Source organism: Lepidochelys kempii, chromosome 11 (assembly GCF_965140285.1).
Source record: "Lepidochelys kempii isolate rLepKem1 chromosome 11, rLepKem1.hap1, whole genome shotgun sequence".
NCBI lineage: Eukaryota > Metazoa > Chordata > Testudines > Cheloniidae > Lepidochelys > Lepidochelys kempii.
Window position 1 is genome coordinate 52,668,009 of NC_136390.1, and position 13,666 is coordinate 52,681,674.

Below are 13,666 nucleotides of genomic sequence, written 5' to 3' on the forward strand. Positions count from 1 at the left end.
CCGCGGGGCGGGTTCCTGTCACCGCCAGCAGCGGTCTGCCTGCGGGAGTCGGGGCAGCAGCGCAGGACGGAACTCCCCGCCTGAAGCTGCTCCGCTTCCCCCACCCCGGGCCGGGGCCGGGGCCGCGCCCGCAGCCGCCCCCACCCCTCCGCGGCCCACGCCAGGACCTGCGTCACGCAGCCGCGCGTGGGAGGACGCCGGAGCGCGGCGCATGGAGCAAGAGCGGAATCTCCCCATGTGACCGCGCGGGAGGGGGCGGCGGGGGCGGGAGGCGGCTCCCTCCGTCCCGCCCTCTCCGCGCGCGCGCGCGCGCGCCCGCCGGCCGAGCCCCGGCCAGGGAAGAGGTGGAGGGGCCCGACTCGCCCACCCGCCCCACCCATGGGAGAGGAGGAGTCTGGGCCAGCAGCGCGCAGGCAGGGGGGGTCCTTGGCAGTAACTTCGGGGCTGAGTCTGCAGCGGCGGGGCAGGACGGAAGAAACCCCCAGGCCGCCGGCGGCGGCGGCGGCAGTAGCAGCAGCATCCTCCTCCTCCTGCGAAGTATGTATGTCCCCTCCTGCGCGGCGAGTGTGCATGGAGACGGCTAGTGCCCCGCCAGCGTGCGCGCTGCCTGCTGCACAACTCGGGATCCGCTGCAGAGTCTGGCCGGGGGGGCGCGTGCCGACAGCCTGTTGCAGAGCGCGCGTGTTAACCCGCCGCGTTACCCTGTTGCGGGTCGCGTGTCGCCGCGATGTGTACCTGCGTTTTTTGTAAAGCGCGTGGAGCGTGCCGCGCGGGAGTGTGGCTCCTCTCGCAAAGTGCGCTTTATCTTCTGGAAAGTGTGTGAAAATAGGCGCTTGCGTGTATGTGTTTATAAATGTCTGCTACAGCAAAGGGTCTGTGTGAGCTATTGCAAGGGAAGGGAAAAGTTATTGTTCAGCCTTGCTTAGGTGCTCGGATGCTGCTGCGGATGAGGGGCCGTGTACTGTAGTTGTCGATGCATTAAGGGCGAGAAGGATGGGTGGGAGGGGGAAGAGAAGGATAAAATGGACTGTAAAAAAGAAAAAAATGTTGCTTCTCTGCCCTGTGGGGTGTTTTCGTTGCTGCTGCTGAGGAGTTTATTCCTGCTGCTGCAGATTGCCGGAAGGAGAGGGCGGATTCATGTGTGTGTGTGTGGGTGATTCCCAGAGAAATCCAGTGCAAAAGGGATAAGGGAGTAGGCGGAAAGTACAGAAACATCCTTGCATTGTCTCTTCCTTCGGAGTTGGGGGAGGGAGTGCAATCCCAACTGTACCAGTTACGGCATTGGGGGTGAGGTTGTGGGCTCGGTGCCCCAGAGCTCCGGGTAGTAGAAGGATTTTGCAATTGCACAAATTGTTAATGATTTTACTTCATAAAAAGTGTTGTAAATGTTAATTTATTGCTTCGTTAGTTTTGTCTCGTTTGGGTTTGTTGTATCTCATTGCTAAAAGAAACACTAAAAATCTCTCTAGGCATTGTCTCTTCAAAATAATCTGATCTGTAGAAACACAGATTAGGAAAAAATAAGTGCAATTCTTTTGTGCTTGGGTATCTGTTTTACTTCATATCCAGTACACACACCCACATGTGCAGTAATAGTGCATGCTTGTGTACCCACATCATTAATAGAAAATCAAAACCACCTTAATAAATGGATTTACAAAGGTCATGTGCCTTTGTAGGGGGTCTTCCAAAACCTAGGTGAAACTGTTAGTTTTCTGATTCTAGGTGTCTTGTTTCTCCCAAATTCAGGGATTGTAAAGAGATTTTTTTAAATACAAATTTAAATGTAAAATTGAAAAATATTTTTCTGGTATCTGGTTTTGTTTTTCCTTTCAAGCCAATTCTGTTATGATCCAAGTTGCACCTTAGTTGTGTGAAAGAGTGGACATCTGATCTGTGAATTTGGTTGTAACTAATATCTTGGCAGCCATAAACAAAACTTGATAGTTAACCTTGCTATGCCAAGGTAATCTAAAAATGGAGCATCTGTAGTGAATATTTTGTAGTTGGTAAATATTTAGGTTCAGTGGTGTCATTTTTTCCAGTACCTAGTTGTCTTACAGTTTCAAAATATTTATCATGTAGATACACATCTTGTTGTATATGACTATGAAATTTATATTTCATAGACTACACTTGAGAATCACCTTAGAATTTTTTTTTATTTTGGTACAATAATCTTGTCTACCTCTTATCACTTTTTAAGTTTGGTTACTGCAACTTGTTTCCATAGTTAAAAGTCTTTTAGAAAGACTACAAAAATATAACGAATATGCATAGCAGCTAACTCTCAGATCTGAATGTAGTTAGTCTTTAGAGACTTTTCAAAACACCAACAGTGATCAGAATATATTATGGAATAATCACTTTTTTATATGCAGGACTTACTTATGGGTACTGTTGTAATAACTTGAGCCTGGAGCCCAGCTACCACAGTAAGAAGGATTGTGATGTAGGAACCTGACACGAATACATCCTGTGACATGCTCTGCACAGCAGACCCCTGTGCCCATGTGAAGCTTTATTGATGTCAGTGGAGCTCCATGTAGGAAGAGGTGTCCACCTGTGCAGAGCAGCTTGCGGAATCAGAGCACTGGTACCTTATTTTTGTCTCCTTTTAGAGAGACTTAAGCAGTTTAGATTATATTTGAAATCTAAAAGATGCAGTGAAGATTCATTGTAATCATTAACTCTTATTGAACCTCCCAACATATGCACACAGTGGTTCATTGAAGATTGGCACTGACATCCAACTCGTAGCACCTAATTTTCAATGCGTGTGAGCTGAGAATGTGGCATAGCAGTGGTGGGGAAATCAGTAAATTAGCACATTCTGCTCAAACACTTGAAAAGATTTTCCAAATTTGGACCTGCTAACCTTACTAGTTTCCTTCTAAACGCGCTCTTAAGTTTAAGCCTTTTGTTCCATTTCAGGACAGAATGAATTTGATGTCACAGTTCAAAATTCTTCAAAAATACAAGCTGGTAACAAAAACAAAATTGCTTGTCTTACGTTGCAGTGATGCAGAAGTACTGTAGTGCTAACATGCTTTGGCTATAATAAATTTAACCTTAAAGGTGGTTTAAAAAAAAAAAGCTAGATGTTTCAGGTTTTTTTTTCTTATGCCAACTCCTATTTTAATTAGTGACAGCTTAATTGAAATACTATCCCTCCTAAACAAAAACTTCTACTAAAAACACTGTTAAAATTGCTCAGCTGCAACAACACAACCATAAAAAAGCTGGGAAATCACTTGCAGCCCACAACCCTGAGTTCTTCTCTGCATTACCTCCCCACATCCATCGTGTACAGTTAGTATGCCTCCTCCCTGTACGTCCACACAAAACGTGCATCCTTTACTCCTACCAGCTGGAATTGCTAGAAATGGTTGCTTTCTGATTGTTCAGGATGTTGGTGTGGCATTGAAGTAAATGATTATGTGTAGCATAGACGTCTGATACATTTGTGTGTTAATGGAGGGAATTGCTTGTAATAAAGCTTTAGCATTCTGGGAAGTTATTGTTGAAAGTCTGTAATAATGCTGTGTTTTGTTTTTTCAGTATTTAATATTTGTGGTCAGAGTTAAGATGACGTGGTGTTCAGAGGGAGAACACACATGGTGGGTTGGGAATGGGAGTGAGGAGATGTCAGAAAAAGAATGCAAGGCTGTGGGTTGCAAAGGATGGGTGAAGATTTAACTAGTGGCTGTATTGTTGATATATGTAACCTTAAATGTATTTTAAAGTGTTCTTGTTTTGGGGAATTTCCTAGGTTGGGTGTTTTGTATGTTTAAAAAAGTCTGCATCAGTGTTATTTGTACCTATTCACATGAATGTTAATTTGGATTCTTCTCATTGTGTCCCCACCCTGCTCTCTGTTCTGGCTTTCTACACATTTCTTCCCCATATGCCCTCTGTAGAGTCCCATGGACCTCCATGCCCCGTCTGGGTTGCTCTTTAATTATGCACACGTACCTGCTCCCCTTATGCTCTTCCCTGCCTCTTCCCCGAAAGTGAGTCGACAGAAAGAATGTGGCTTGAAGCTGGCATGGAAGGGTTAGCAAGGATGCGGGAGGAGGAAACCATGCTCCCCACAGACTCTCTATGGAGAGATCTTCACGTTCCCCAGCTGTAATGCTAGTGTGCGGGGAGTTCACGTCTCATTCTCATAGCATAACAGAGGGCAGAGACTTGCAGTTGGAAGTGTCTGACAGACAGAGCTATTGGCTGCCTCCTGCAGTGTCAGCTTTTTCTGGACACATTCCTGTGTGTTGCCAGAGGAGAGTATGAATCTACCAGACCCAAGCCAGCCATCACACCGGGACTAGAGATTGGGAGGCTGAGATCTCCCAAGAAGGGTATGAGGGAGGGCACATATATAGGCCCCATGCCTCCTTTGGTAAAATCGCCAACTCTTTCCTCTCAGGGGAGCATAAATTAGGGTCCTGGATAGGTGTGCATAGAGGTCTCACTATTGCATTTCTTTATATAGTTGCTTCTCTGGTCTCCTCAGCACTGCTGCTTGCTGTACCAGGAAGCTGTGGCAGCAGTGCTGAAGTACTGACGATATATGTCTCGTCTTGACATGCTGCCTCAAGTTCCCTGGCATGGCAAGCAGCACTGCCATGAGGAGCCCTGGATGGATGCACTGACGCCTTGACAGTGCTGCCTGACTCCTTCAGCATACCAGGCAACAATGCATCTGGGAGTCCAAGCTGTGAGCTTAGATCTAATATGGGCTCCGATAGCGACTCCAGTTCCCTGCATAGCATTCCTCACAGTCCTCCTTCCTGTAAGCTTCCTTCCTGCTCAAGCACCATCTCTTTCCCCCATGCTCCTCCTGACCAGCCTGCCTACTCCTGGGCTTTAGTGTGTGTGGGCTGAATGGAGCTGGTAAGTCAGGGAGGCAGGCAGCATCAGAAAACGGCAGTATTTAACCGCATAAGGTTATACTTGAGCAAGAGGAATGACAGTTTCTGTTTAATTTTAAAAGTCCACAGGTGGCCTATGTCTGAGATGATATTAGTGTGTGTGAGTTGAACTAGAAGAACCCAGTTAAATGTGAGGGGGGAAAGAGGGCAATGTCTCAAAAAGGAGCATTTGTAAATGTCTCCTCTGCAAATGTTAGTAATTACCTTACGTAAAAAATTATATAGAAAATTCACTCTTCCTCTGAAGAGTTGCAATGCTAAATCTGAAGACTAAATTCTGTTTTTAAAATGCAAGACAGAGGGATTTTAGTCTTGTTCTAAATGCAAATCCAGCACAGATAGTACCGTGGACTCATTACTGATGCCTTCATAGTATATATGAATCCAGTTTTATCTGTCATGAAGAGATGTGTTGGTTAGAACCTCTGGGTAAGGGCTGCTGGGCTGTGGCCATTCTTCCAGCCTATAGACTGGAAAGGCAGCTCCATACCTTGCCTAGGGCTTACGGGCTGGATGTAATTCCACTGCTGCTTTCCCAAAATTTGAATGAAGTCCATTTAGTGTATTGTCATTCTGTTAATGAGAGTTCATAAATTGTTGAATTATGTAGCTTTTAATGAAATATGTCACATGCATAACTTTTCTTGTGAGGATGATGATGATCTGTATTGATATCTGCAGTAAGTTAAACTATTTTGCAGCAATATTTAATGTTTATAAATCTATACAATTTCATTATTGCATTTCATAGGTTATACTTTTAGGTTCTGGTCTAACCAGTTGTGACACTTAAGGTGGCTTCTCAGAACAGTTAATGCTGTCAATTGTGATTCAGACACACCAGTGGACAAAATTTAATACTACTTGTGCAAGTCCTTTTCTTACCTGAATGTTTGCATACATCCTGTCACTACCATATCTAGTTTGTGAAGTTTATATAGCTCTCTTAATTTTCAGTTTCATCGGTAGTATTTAATCAAATCAAAGCTTTTTTAATAGGCATCTAAAAACTAAACCTTTGTTACCAAAAGTTCAGCTCTAACATTATTAGTTCCTGCAATTTTCTTGGGATGTTTAAGGGCTGTTAGTGATGGCAAAAGGTCATATAAATGTAAAAATAATTTCTGCTTAATTTTTTACTAGCAATGTGCCTGAACACACACAGTTATCCATTCTGGTATTAAAGTGTTTTTGAAAGTTATAGCACTGACCAGTAATTTGTAGAATGCATCACATTTTGTCAAACTTTCCCTGTAGGCTTCTAATCTGTCCATTTTACAGTGTTGAGTGAGAGGCGATCAGGAAGAATATTAGCTGTCCTGTTTCATGTTGTAGTCCCAGTACTTCTGTAGCAGACTATAAATTATGCAGCCTTTCATGACCAATGATTTAGCGTAAAACAATAATACTGGAAGCTACCCCACTGAATCTGTAAAACTAACCTTTGAGTTGATATTTATAATTTTAAAAAAATAGAAATTTGCTGGTTATCAGCAGTAACATTCACAGGATTTATGGGTAACAAGGGGCTTTGATGCCCTTTTCCCTTTATTGAAATGAATACAAATACTCGTCTGCAGATATGAAAGTAGACCACTTCTTCCATGGAGCGTGGACTGCAGCACTGTGCTCTAGGTGGGGCTGCATATTGGGACTATTCAGAATGCAGTAGCCCTCTTACTGAGTGGGGCTTCATGTCAAGGGCATGAACATCAATCAGTATAATATGCATGGGCTGCCTATTAGATACCAGGCAGAGTTCAAGATGCGGATTTAAGCTGTAAAACCTCTGAATTCTTCAGTACTTTGCGAACCGAGAGAGAGTATCAGTCAGTCTCTCTCTCTCCGTCCCTTTGTGTGATATTGCCAAAATTGAGATAAGAATCAGGTACTAGGTCCCCCTCTGTTTGAAAATGGGAGGGTCTTCTCAAGAAGTCTGAGGAACTCTGGATACTTCAGCACCTTCCCATCACAGTCCACCAGAGCACAGATTTGTTAGGTTTTACAGGATGCCTGAAAGGTTATTTTTCCAGCTCTAATCCTGGCATTTGGGGACAGGATGAGTCCAGGGGTAAGAGAAGTCAGAGATGGGGGGGCTGTTTCCTTTATTGTGTCTGCAAGTATTATGTTACCATTGAGGTAGTTGGTTATATTTTGAATTGAAATAGTCGCAAAGAGCTCCACTAAGCAGCAGCAAAAGAAATATGGTGGTGTATTCTTAGGAACAAATCTGAAGGGGGAAACTGAAAATAAGCTAAGTCTATCCTTGAGTTACCTTTTTTCCTTCACAGCTTCATTGAAATTTCAGCATGGGATCCATTGAGCTTTATTCAGAAATGTTTCAACCATGGACTTTCGTCCCTAATCTTTATGCCTTGTCCAATAGCATGCCTATTGGTCAAAGGGGAAAATGCAACACCTTCCTTTGTAGCTGTAAAAGATCTTATAACGAGGAAAAATACCCTCCTCTCTGAGTTAATAGTCCGAAGTCTGTGCAGTGTTATAGCTGTGTTGGTCCTAGGATATTAGAGACACGAGGTGGGTGAGATATTATCTTGTTGCACCAACTTCTGTTGGTGAGAGAGGCAAGCTTTCGAGCTTACACAGAGCTCTTCTTTGCCCAGACCTGAAGAAGAACTCTATGTAAGCTTGAAAGCTTCTCTCTCACCAACAGAAGTTGGTCCAATAAAAGCTATTACCTCACCCACCTTGTCTGTCTAACATCCTAGGTTTAGGAATATGAGTAAGATTTTATAGTTTAAAGACTATTTTGTAATTAACATTCTTACTCTTTGCAGGTTCTATCATCTGTGATGGCGTCCGCTTTACCCAGAACCCTTGGAGAGTTGCAACTCTATCGAATATTACAAAAAGCAAATCTCTTATTCTACTTTGATGCCTTCATTCAGCAGGGAGGGGATGATGTGCAGCAGCTATGTGAAGCAGGTGAAGAGGAATTCTTGGAGATAATGGCTCTTGTAGGCATGGCTAGCAAGCCTCTTCATGTCCGAAGACTGCAAAAGGCTTTGAGGGACTGGGTCACAAACCCTGGTCTTTTTAATCAGCCTCTCACTTCCTTACCAGTCAGTAGCATTCCAATCTATAAATTACCAGAAGGGTCCCCTGCTTGGCTGGGAATATCCTGCCCTAGTTATGAAAGGAATAGTAATACCAGGGAGCCTCACTTGAAGATTCCAAAATGTGCTGCCACCACGTGCGTGCAAAGCGTGGGTGCAGGCAAATCTGATGTGGTAGGAAACTTACCGCTGCAGAGCAGTAGTGAACCAAGACTCTGGCAAGGTCACCACACTACAGAGAGCGAACACAGCCTTTCCCCTGCTGACCTTGGCTCTCCAGCTTCACCAAAGGAAAACACTGAGACCCTAGATGCTGCGGCTGCTCTGTCAGTTGCCGAATGCGTGGAACGCATGGTTCCCTCCCTGCCCAAAAGTGACTTCAATGAAGTAAAGGAGTTACTGAAAACGAACAAGAAGCTGGCAAAGATGATTGGTCACATCTTTGAGATGAGTGATGAGGACCCTCGCAAAGAGGAGGAGATTAGGAAATACAGTGCAATATATGGCAGATTTGACTCAAAAAGAAAGGATGGCAAACATCTCACGCTCCACGAGGTAAAAATAACTCAGTCTGGAATGAGCTTTCTCTGTTACCATCCCCCTTTTTAGATGGTAGGATGCAGTTTTCTTATGGACATTGTTTCACTTCCTATTATATAATGAGAAGAGTGTGTGTGTCTGTGCAAGTCAGCACTGCCACAGAGTTACGGGATGAAATAGGAACCCTTTCCTGTGTTTGTATGTGTTTGCACTAGTGATTTAAAATGCACATCTTTTGAGTTCTAAGTCTCTCTGAAATAGATGACCTGAACAAATAGAAATGAACAGATCAACCCTTTAAACAGCAAATTGTTGTTATACAAAGGCTTCTAAACACTGGGCCTCTCTCCAGACTAGTCCTGCCTTTCTGTACCTCTTTCCACTTTTAGAGAGTAAACAAGTCTCCTCTGTATATATTTGAAACTGCTTGTTTCAGGTGACCTTGTTACCTGACTTGATTAATACAGCTCAACTGCCTTCCCCCTGCTCTAGGCCTCGCTGTGTAGCTGGTGTAAGGCAGAGGGAATTCTGAAGACAAGGGCCCACAAGACCTAGTTATTATCTGGATTGGGTTCGAGATTAGTTGTAAAACCTTTACATTTCCTTGGGCACAGTACAGGTAATCTAGGGTGATTACCTGGGCTGTAAAAAGTATGTGTTAATGTCATTTGCAGGGGTGGAGGATAGCCCCAGTGCAGAGTAGGCTCTGACCTGAGGGCTTGTCCTTGGATGCCTGAAGAATGGCAGAGTTGCTTACATACCTTGCTTTGAACATACATACACACGTACTCTTTCATTCTAGCCTTCTTTCTTGAAGCTAGTAACTGTATATGTTGTAATGCAGTAGGGTTGTCTTTGTTGGGAATTGGTGTTTTAGTGCTGAAGTAGGATTCTACAGAAGAATAAACATAAACTACAGCAGTGCCAGATAAGTGTTGATATAATGAATGCTGCATCACCACTTGTCAGTTAAGTGATTGCAACATTTCAATCCGATCTGAGATTTGCCATGAGGTGTACTTCCCTAAAGGAAGGGTTATCTTCATATTACAGGCGTGCCAAAGAAGCTTACTGGTTTTACACTTGTTTTCATTTCTGTAACTTAAAATGACAATTTAAAAATAAGTTTTTATAGGTGTGTCATCCATAATGTAAACTAGACCCTCTTGGTGTTTTTGAAAAAACACCAAGCTCAGTTAAAATTACTATTTACTTCTAAGAGGCAATTGCACATTCCCAGTAATTACGTCTCATAGGGATTTTTACTACATATTGATGATACATTTTTGATGGAACTTGTGGCGATTTGGCCATGTGACTAACACACCCATTTAGCAGTGCAATTCCTGCTTGTGCACTACGTTGAAAATGCGTAGCTCAGTGTTATGAGGTCATCCAACATACCGATGCAAATCCTGTCCTGTTACTCTATGACTGCAGGCCAAGTGCAGTCTCAGTGCACAGGCGATGGAGGCAGAATTTGAAGAGTCCTTGCTGGGCATGTGCAATCCCTGCCGGCTCTGGGAGATCTGTGTACATTGCTGCACAGTCAGGATTTGGGGCGGGGTGAATCCTCAGTGATCCTTCCTTCTCTTCCCTCTCATAGAATGGAGGCATGCACGGCTTGCAGACTCTACTCTAGCCTTCTGTCTGGAGTAGCAGCTGCAGAGAGGTGCTGAAGCCTGGGAAGGGAATTCTTCCCGTGGAGAATTTCCCAGTGTCCAGCTGAGTTTCTTGGGTTGAATGTTGGGGAGAGGATTTGTCCCTTACTGAACATTAAGTTGTCTTGTTAGTGCATGGCTCTGAAGGAGCTGCTACAATGAATGATGTGGTTGCATGTTGACACTGCAAGCTAAACAGAATGCTGAAGATCTGTGGGAGAGGCAGGATTCACTCCTTTCTGCTAATATGTAATAATAGGGAGACCAGGTGGGTAAGGTGCAATATCTTTTATTGGACCAACTTCTGTTGGTCAGAGAGAGAAGCTTTCAAGCTTACACAGAACTCCTCTTCAGACCTCCCATTTGTTACCATGTCAGGTGCACATAAATACCCCAACTGTCAAAAGTGCTGAGCAGTCAGTAGAAGCCAGAGAAAAGTGTGGGTGCTAGGAATTCTTCAAAAACTAGGCTTATTGTGGGGTTTTATCATGAGTATCAACAAAGGAAAAAAGAAAAAAAACTAAAACCATCATTGACTTAATGTTAAGGTCTGACACACAACCTTCAGAACAAGGAAGTTCTGAGTTAATATTAAAACGCTGTCTTTAATCTATCCCATTGTCTTAGTATTGCACAGGTTTCCAAATATGGGGCGTTCTTATGCTGTGAGACTGAGACACAATGGATTGGATTAAAGGAAGATTGTTTTGGCCATACCCTTGAACTTGGTGACTCATACGTGTTTGATTCAGCTCCGTTTTACAAATGTAACTTTGGGGTATTTTTTGCTGTTTGTATGACTACATGTAAAACACAAGAAAATCATGGGGTGAAAAAGACACAGGAATAGCAAACATGAGTAATAAATGTGGTCTGACTTTACTTAGGTTATTTACTTTTGTTGACTTAAAGGAGCTGGGGGAGAGACTTTGTATTCAGTTTTCTCTGTGTCTGTGTGTGACAGGAAAATCATCTAACTCTGTTGATGGAAATGTATACTTAATTGTAATTGTTGCTAGAATCCCTGCTTTTTACAATTAGGATTCCCAGGAAGGGATTCTTATTTTGTGGCACCAGCACTGAATTTTTCTACCTGCTATCTACAGACTGCTGCCGATTAAAAGGGAAGAAGCCATAACATAACATGTACTTCTGGCTCAATAAGGCTGGGTTTGCAGTGATCATGAGAAAATGGCTAAGAGAAGAAAGAAAAACAAACTCCCCTCCCCCTCCCAAACAAAATAATTGGCTATCCTTGAGTATTATGATAGAGCACTTGCCAGGCGTAAACAAATGTTTGCAATCTTTTTTTTATGATTGTAACCTTCTAAGACTATATCCAGTTACGAAATAATGCATATTGTTATGCAAGTGTACACTATGAATATCATACTGACGCTGAAGTAGCAAGCATCGTGTGTGAAGAATGATCCTCAAAGGATATCTAAAACATAGTAAATGAAAAGTAATGTACAGACGTTAACACTTGAATACCAATTCTTTTATATGAGTGTTGTATTCATAAATCTCTTGCCTTTGCATTTATTTGTTTTGCTGTATTCTTTCTGTAAAAGAATATATAGGGTGTTTTTTGTTTTTGTTTTTGTTTTAAATCACCCCTTGAGTTTTCTGGTCTGCTAGGTAACTGTCTTAGTCATGATTTTAGTACAGTCTATGTTAACAATATATAGTAACTGCATTATAAAATGGATCTAATCCTGTCACTCTAGTGCATCTGACTTCAGTAAGCGGTTTGGTCTTTCAGTGACTGTAGGATCAAACAATACATGTAGTTCATCTATTAAATGTATGTAGTGCAGTGGCTGCTAGGCCAGAATGCCTTTCCTGAGTCTTCAGGTCTATATTGTAAATAGTGTAGTTTAGTGTAAAATCACATTGAGTACATGAAATATACTTAAGAAATGTCATTATGAACAGTAGTTACTTCTGAGATCTGCTAGACCTGACAGTCTCAGCAATGCCCCTTCATCTCAGCTTCTTAATATTCTTTAAATCCATAAAACAGGCCACGTCACAGACTCTAATTGAACTGAAGATAATTTTTAAGTTATATTTCCAAAGAACTTCCAGCTCAAGCCAGTAAACTTGTCCGATGAATAAAAAGTTTGCATGACCAGTTTCATCCTTTAAGGCAAATTTTTTTAAAAGGTCTGCTTACAAGGGGATCTTCATAAGAGATGTGGGGATGGTTTCCCAGGTACCAAGGTATAAAGCACCGTTTGCGAGGGAGTGGGGGACAAGTTGTTCATAGTTTTTGCCAATGCTTCAGTGTAATTGCAAGCCTACTGTCCTGCTCCCAGACTCTTCCACCTCTGTGCTGCTGCAGGAAGCTGCTAAGTATTGTGCTGGTGTGTGTGTGTGTGTGTGCGTGTGTGGCCAGCCATGTCCGTGTGCAGTGAACTGCAATTGGTCTGTTGCCCTTAGAACGTCATACTCCCACAAGGGTATGTATGACAATTGGAGAACAGCAGAACTTGATTCATAAGGAACATGCTGACTGCATTTGAAAAACATATTTGCTGCAGGTATCCAGTAGCCTGATTAATAGATATCTATGAGGCCTAGGGAGAATGCTCCAGTGAGAAGCCCATCACCCTAAAAATCCAGCTCTTGGAAAGCAGAGGGGTGGTGAGACTTCTAATAGGCGTTGTTCCTGGACCTTTCTTGGAGGATATATCTGTCATATCAGCCTTTGGCTGGTATGCATCTGATAAATACAAAGTGCTCGTCACTCTCTTCGCTGCTGTGACAGGAGGGAGGATCTACAACTTCTCCAGTGTCTGTGTTCTGGGTTGTCTGCCTCCATTAGTAACTTCAGTGTGTGTCTTCGCTGCTGCTGCTGGGTTTCTCAAATAGCAACATCATGAAACTGTTATAGTTCTTAACAGTTTCACCACTCCCTACAGCAGTGGTTCTAAACCCGTGGCCCGTGGGCAGCTTGTGGCCCGGTCAGCACACAGTTGCGGCCCATGTGACATCCTCAGGGTCAGACAGGTAGTATTGGGTGCGGACCATATAACACATTGTGGGCCTCCTCTGTGGCCCAAAATGGTAAGTAGGTTGAGAACCACTGCCCTACAGGATTGCATAGCAGTAGTGAAACTGACTTGAGTCTTGTTAATTTCGTTTTGCTGCTTTTTAAAGCTGTGGGCAGCCTCAGACACACCAGGACGGTGTCCCAGCAGGCTCAGGAAGACATTACTGCGTTGATTTAGATTTGATTAGTGTTCAGATATAATCTTCACAAGTAAATAAGGGTGAGAAACATGCTTTTTTATAAGACAGTTTACGTTCTGCAGAAACTGATGGCTTACATGTCATTCATCAGGGAAATCTTCCTACGCACCCTGTCAAGTAGATTTTTCAAGCCTTGTGCATGTTCTTCTGCACTGGCATTTATAAAAAAAAAAAAAAATCTTTGGGAGCCAAATGCTTT

At 43.1% G+C, this 13,666-nt stretch overlaps 1 protein-coding gene across 2 annotated transcripts in view; it reads left to right on the forward strand.

The window, feature by feature from the left end:
* Nucleotides 1-270: 270 nt before the first annotated feature.
* The window catches only part of NAB1 (NGFI-A binding protein 1), a 31,452-nt gene continuing 18,056 nt past the window's right edge, over nt 271-13,666 (forward strand). The window contains exons 1-2 of one of the 2 annotated variants that reach the window (XM_073306188.2): nt 271-537; nt 7,730-8,563. In XM_073306188.2, the coding sequence (XP_073162289.1) occupies nt 379-537; nt 7,730-8,563 (993 nt within the window). In that variant the 5' untranslated portion in view covers nt 271-378. The remainder of the gene's footprint in view (nt 538-7,729; nt 8,564-13,666) is intronic. The other variant, XM_073306186.2, reaches the window with a different exon arrangement.